The 6,557-nt window shown below is 45.7% G+C and overlaps 1 protein-coding gene across 1 annotated transcript; it reads left to right on the top strand.

Moving 5' to 3' along the window:
- The first annotated feature begins 247 nt into the window (after positions 1-247).
- S100A8 (S100 calcium binding protein A8) lies at positions 248-679 on the top strand. The gene is made up of 2 exons (XM_060087841.1): positions 248-400; positions 551-679. Exons 1-2 carry the CDS (start codon positions 260-262, stop codon positions 677-679), a joined length of 270 nt encoding a protein of 89 aa, XP_059943824.1. The 5' UTR covers positions 248-259.
- The last annotated feature ends 5,878 nt before the right edge of the window (positions 680-6,557 follow it).

Here is a 6,557-nt window from a genome sequence, read left to right as displayed (position 1 = left end):
AGCAGCTGGGGGCATGGGGAGAGCTGGCAGTAACTGTGTGTGTGTGTGTACCCTGCTTCCTTCCACACCCTCATCCACATCGTCCCCCACTTCCCATCATAGCCATAGCCCTATGCTGGGTTTAGTTATCTGGATGATGCCATCCAGGACAGAGCCATCCCTTGGAGTATGAGCCTTCAGAGTGTCCCCCTAGGCACCCTCCCCACGCCGGGGTTGCCCATGTGCTCTGTCTTCCAGGTAGGGCAAATCCTTGGGCACCATGCTGACGGACCTGGAGAATGCCATGAACTCCATCATTGAGGTCTACCACAAGTACTCCCTGATGAAAGGGAATTACCACGCCATCTATAGGGATGACTTGAAGAAATTGTTAGAGACGGAGTGTCCTAAGTTTATGACGGTGAGGAGAGGCTGGGTGTGGTCAGGGTTCTCTGCCCGGCTCTAATGATGCCCTGCGTCACTGGTCCCTGGCATTGCCCTGTGCAGACAGCCATGCCTCAGCTTCCCTGAGATCTTTACACTGTGGCTTCTTTCTCTCCAATCTTCACAGAAGAAGGATGTAGGCACCTGGTTCAAAGAGTTGGACATCAATGAGGATGGTGCACTTAACTTCCAGGAGTTCCTCTCACTGGTAATAAAGGTGGGCCTGGCAGCCCATGAAGACATTCACAAAGAATAGCAGAGCTATAGAGCCCTGGGTCTGGTCCCCTGGACCTGTCCTCTCAGAGTAATAAAGTAATTGATACCTCAGGCCTCTCTTGGTTTCTTGCTTTTCTTTTGTGGAAAGAGGCTCCTGGGGGTTGGAGGGAGGGTGGGAAAACCCAAGGAAGAAAAACAAACCTCTGTTGCCTCCACTCCCCATCTCTCATGAGCCCTGTGTGCTTACTGCTTGTCTGCTTTCTTCTCTGTGTTCTCCCTAAATGATTCCCAAGGCCCTTCCAACCCCACGGTCCTGAGTCATGGGTTCCATTGACTTAAGGATTCTACAGAGTCCAACACACTATAGCTGTTGACTTTCCTACTTGTTCCCAAATGGGTGATATGAGAACAGGGTGACATAAGGAAAGCTCATAGTGTTCTCTAAGTTGTAATTTCCAGCTAATTATCTTAGATGTAACTTTTAGGAAATCAGGGAGATAACTACGTAGAAGTGTGTCTGTGTGCGTATGAGAGAAAGAGAGAGATTGATTCTTTGTGTGGTGTGACTTTAGGTGGATGCTTAGAGTTCTAACGAAGTAACACTAATAAGCCCCCTGGCTCTACACTTGTAATTTCTCCTTAAGAGATTTTGGAAGCTTTCCTTCTCTCTCCATTCCCAACCTCCTAGCTTGATTAAATAATAAAGGAATGGTCAGATAGGCTAATACATTAATAAAGATCAACTCAAAGAATAGGGTACTCAAAAGCTTCCCTTTGGGGTGAATGCTTTGGTAATCAGTGACTTATCTAAAATAATCTCCCCATCATTACTCTGGATTTCCAAGGGTCTGGGGAAATAGGATGGCCAGAAGATGAATGGGCACCTCTCACCAGAACCCAACTCCCAAGTTGAGTTTCCATGCTGTGCCTTGGGACATTTTCTATTGTCCCCACTTAGGTGATGGGGCGGTGGTGTTAGTAATGGGGAAGGGGGTTGCGAGCTGTCACCAGAATCTCTACACCAGGGGTTTTAACTTGGTCTACGGTATATCTCTGGAATGGAATAAAAGTTGAATGCATCATTTTGAGTGTATATGTATAAACTCATTCCTCTGAGTCTTTCACTATTTTTTTAAACATATTTATTTATTTATTTATTTATTTATTTGTGGCTACATTGCGTTTTCGTTGCTGTACGCGGGCTTTCTCTAGTTGTGGCGAGGGGGACTACTCTTCGTTGTGGTGCGCAGGCTTCTCTTTGTCGTGGCTTCTCTTGTTGCAGAGCATGGGCTCTAGGCGAGTGGGCTTCAGTAGTTGTGGCACGTGGGCTCAGTAGTTGTGGCTTGCGGGCTCTAGAGCGCAGGCTCAGTAGTTGTAGTGCACAGGCTTAGTTGCTCTGCTGCATGTGGAATCTTCCCGGGCCAGGGCTCAAACCCGTGTCCCCTGCATTGGTAGGCAGATTCTTAACCACTGCGCCACCAGGGAGGCCCCTCTTTCACTATTAAAAAAGGGTCCAAAGGCCCCTAAAAGGTTAAGAACACTTGTCATGGCTGCTGGATTTTAGTAATGAAAGGTGGAGTATTTCTACTGTTGTTTTGAGTGTGGCTGGACTCGGTGGGGACGTGCGCTGCTAAGGCCTAAATCAGTTTCTCTGCTGCTGCCCCTACCCCTTCACAACGCTCCTGCTCTGTGAAGCTGGGGGTGCACTATGTCCCGGGAGACGGAAGCTGGCTTGGGGTCCCACTGTATGCATGAGACACTGAGCCTCTGCATAAAGAGCAGGGACCCTTCCACCCTCTCTGGGATGATTGTGTGCCTCTGACCCCAGGAGCCTGGGCTGAAGAGAAGCCCGACCCTGAGGGGTGGGGGTGGGAGAAGGAGGGCATCTTTGGAGAAGACAAGTGCTTCGTGCCCAGGAGGAGAAGAGGAAGTGGCTAATTCCCCCCAGATTTCAGGAGGACCAAGTCCCTCTCCCACCCAACAAAATGCCACTCAGATGAACTGGATCCCAATGCTGAAGATTACTCACCCCAGATCACAGGCCTTTTCCTTTGTAGTAGACTTTACTTATATAGAAATGCAAATGAACAGGGAAGGATAACAGCTTAAACCCTTAATCACTGACCAAGGCTTTAATTACCAACCAGTTTTATTATCAGCTAACATATTAGTGAAAATGTTTGGCAGCCAGCAGAGAACTAAGATTGGGACATAAAATGGGATGGGGGGTATCTAGTCATCACATATGGAGATGGGCTCCTTCTGGGCAAGTGTGGGAAGGCTAGGGACAAAATTACTTCCTTTTCAGCTTTCCTGAAGGATCACTTTATAGCCCAAAGCGAGTGCTTCCATCTAATTCAGGAGTGTGAACACCACTCTCTGCATTGAGGAAACTCTCATGCAGTTCTCAGAAGCACCTTTAAAGTTGAGCTGCTGGCCCAAATGTGGCCCAGGCAAAAAAAGACGGGAAGGGTTGGCAGAGTTCACCAAGCAGCATCCCAGGCCTCACTCAATATTTAGGGAATATAATGGGTGAATGCACAAAAGGAGAGAGCAACCTGATTCTGCCTCTCAGTTATCCACATTGGTGGTGGTGGTGGTGGTGTGTATGTGTGTGTGTGTGTGTGTGTGTGTGTGTCCGAGTGTGGGTGAGGGGGAACATATCCCAGTGCCTTTCTCTCTCCTTGAAAATGCATTGTTAGACTTGCTGTTAATGGATCCTTTGGTGGAGATTTACCGTTATTAACTGTTTGCTGTTAGTTGAAAGTCCAATGAGTCTGCTTTCTCTGAGTCTTCTCAGAGGAACATGCAGAAGGTAGCCCAGAGCGCCCTTTGGAGTTTCACCATAAGTGATGGGCCACTGGTTATGAAGAATTGCATTGACCTGGAGCTATCAAATGGTTGATACCCAGGCTCATGGTTGGACATGGGAGGTGGCCCGGCTGACACTGGCCACCTGGAGAATGAGGTGGAGGTGAGGGAGGCCATCCTTGGAAGGTCCATGGAGTAGGCAGGCTTGCAGATGGTAATTTACAAGCAAGGCTGTGCCATTACAGGACCTACTGGGCAGAGTGACAGGGCTTGTAGCACAGAGCAAGATGATTTGGTTTGGACTTCCCTGGTGGCGCAGTGGTTAAGAGTCCGCCTGCCGATGCAGGGGACACGGGTTTGTGCCCCAGTCTGGGAAGATCCCACATGCCGCGGAACGGCTGGGCCCATGAGCCATGGCTGCTGAGCCTGCGTGTCCGGAGCCTGTGCTCTGCAACGGGAGAGGCCACAACAGTGAGAGGCCCGTGTACCTCAAAAAAAAAAAAAAAGATGATTTGGTTTCCTGTTTCCCCAGCTACAAAAGAAGAACAAGGTGGTGGGAAGTTGTGAAATAAGTGGTTTAGCAGGAAGCCTCATGCAATGTTTGAGCCCACAAAGGAGACGTTGGCTCACCAACTGAGGCAGATCTGGCCACTGAGACTTCCAGGGCCTTAGAGTATGACCTGTCTGAAATCCCACTTCTCCACCCAAGACTCCTGACTTCAGCCAAGTGTCTCACAGTTGTGACAAAAGTCTTAAAGAGCATGGGGAACATCTGGAATTGGGCAACTTATGTCTAGCAGCTGAACACAGAGCTTATTCCAGTGGAAAAGACTTCTCCGTACATCCTTCCACTTGGGAGCCAGAATGATTCTGGTCGGGTCCAGATACCAGCCTATCTTCTGGCCTCCTGACCTAGGGAATTCACCCTAATTTCATATGGGCTGAGGAGGGGAGGGAACGCTGCTAACACTTACTGGGCTCCTTCTAGTTGTTGGTGTGAAAGGAAAAAAATCATCTCAAACCTAGAGAAAGACAAACTGGTGATTGCTTAAATCTTTGATCTCATGCTAGAGTCTGCCTGAATAGAAGCAAGTCCTTGCTACTTGTTAACCTTCTATCGTCTGGCACTCTTGGGGAATGTAACATGGTCGGCACAGTATATTTGATTAACAAGTCACAGTGGATAAAGAAGTAGGCAGTTTACATCTGCTTGATGGGGTAATATGATTTTATAGCCTGGTAGAGATGTTAAACCCCTGTTTCAATTTTTATCACCCTATTGAAAGTTAAAAGAGTCATATTTAAATTAAGAACCTTACTTAGGCATTCCTTTCCTGAATGTCTTTATGTATTCTCAAATAGTCTTCAAACCAGCTTTAAAAACCTTCTTTGCTGATTCTCTCATTAATGAATTCAAACAAGAATTTTGACATGGGTCCACTATATTTGTTGATAATTTTGCTTTTAAGCACTAGACTTTGTGATAGCTTATCCTGTAACAATCTTATAAGACACGTAATTACTATTTCCATTTTGCATATGAGGAGATTCCGAGAAGTTAAGAAACTTGACAAAATTATTAATCTGGCAAATGTCAGAGCTAGGATTAGATCCGTGGTTGTCTCCAGGTGAGAAACCCTGGTTCAGACATGAAAGCACTTTCTTCTAGCTGATTTCCATCCTGTGAGTGCAGAGGGCCCGCCCTTCCTCTGCTGGCCTTTCTGGTCTCTTTGAGGACCAGAAGGGTGAGGACCCCCTGCAGGGTCTCTGCTATCCAGGGGTGAAGAGCAGGGCCAGCAGGTGCCAGAATGAACTTCTCTCTTGGGCCTATTTCTTCTGCCCAGGACCTCACCCTGCCTTGGGGCTGAATTACTGTGGGTTTTTTTTTTTTTTTTTCTTGTATGATCAATCCTCCAGACAATGACTGTAGAACAGAGGATTGACATTTTGAGGTCTGTAAGCTCTTAGGGTTTGTGCCTCCTTCTGGGTTGGGGAGCTTCCTTCCAGTCTTAGGAGTGGTGGAAATTCTCATGTGAATAATTCTCATTTGCAAAATCACGGTCTGAACTGGCTGCTAAGATCAGGGCATAGACTTTTATGATCTGTACCCATTCAAATGATCTGTACCCATTCATCTTTCTATGGACAGAAACCTCTTCTTCCTCCTGAATAGGCCTCATTAGCAGCAGAAAGCATGGGACTATCTTACAGCCAAAGCCAGAGGCTCTTCATCCTAGTCCAGCAAGGGTTCCATCCAGTTCAGCTTGCTCAGCATCTTGTTTTGCTATGGCACATTTTTTCCCCCCTGGGCGTTCTAGAGCAAAATATCTAACCAAGATAGGATGCTCTGGATTTCTTTCCTGATTTGGTCCTAGAACCCTCCATGATAATGTGTATCTATTAAGATCCAATCATAAATGTCATACTTAATGGAGAAATTTATCTCTTTTTTTTGAAGTATAGTTGATTTACAACGTTGTGTTAATTTCAGGTGTACAGCACAGTGATCAGTTACACATATATATATAGCCATTCTTTTTCAGATTCCTTTCCTCCATAGGTTATTACAAAATATTGAGCAGAGTTCCCTATGCTATCCACTAGGTCCTCGTTGATCACCTACTCCATATGTAGTAGGGTGTATATAGTAATCCCAAACCTCCAACTTATCCCTCTCCCCCATTTCCACATTGGTAAACCAAAAGTTTGTTTTCTGTCTGTGAGTCTGTTTCTGTTTTATAAATAAATTCATTTGTATCATTTTTTTTAGATTCCACATATAAACAATATCATATGATATTTGTCTTTGTCTGGCTCACTTCACTTAGTATGATAATCTTTCGGTCCCTCCATGTTGATGCAAATGGTACTATTTCATTCTTTTTTATGGCTGAGTGATATTCCATCATATATATGTACCACATTAAAAAAGTTTTTTTTGAATATACTTTTTTTAAAAACATCTTTATTGGAGTATAATTACTTACAATGGTGTGTTATTTCTGCTTTATAACAAAGTGAATCAGTTATACATCTACATATATCCCCATATCTCTTCCCTGTTGAATCTCCTTCCCTCCCACCCTCCCTATCCCACCCCTCTAGGT

This window comes from Mesoplodon densirostris, chromosome 2 (genome assembly GCF_025265405.1).
Source record: "Mesoplodon densirostris isolate mMesDen1 chromosome 2, mMesDen1 primary haplotype, whole genome shotgun sequence".
NCBI classification, from domain to species: Eukaryota; Metazoa; Chordata; class Mammalia; order Artiodactyla; family Ziphiidae; genus Mesoplodon; species Mesoplodon densirostris.
The sequence above is the reverse complement of the archived record's forward strand: the minus strand, read 5'-3'. Positions and strand labels throughout refer to the sequence as shown.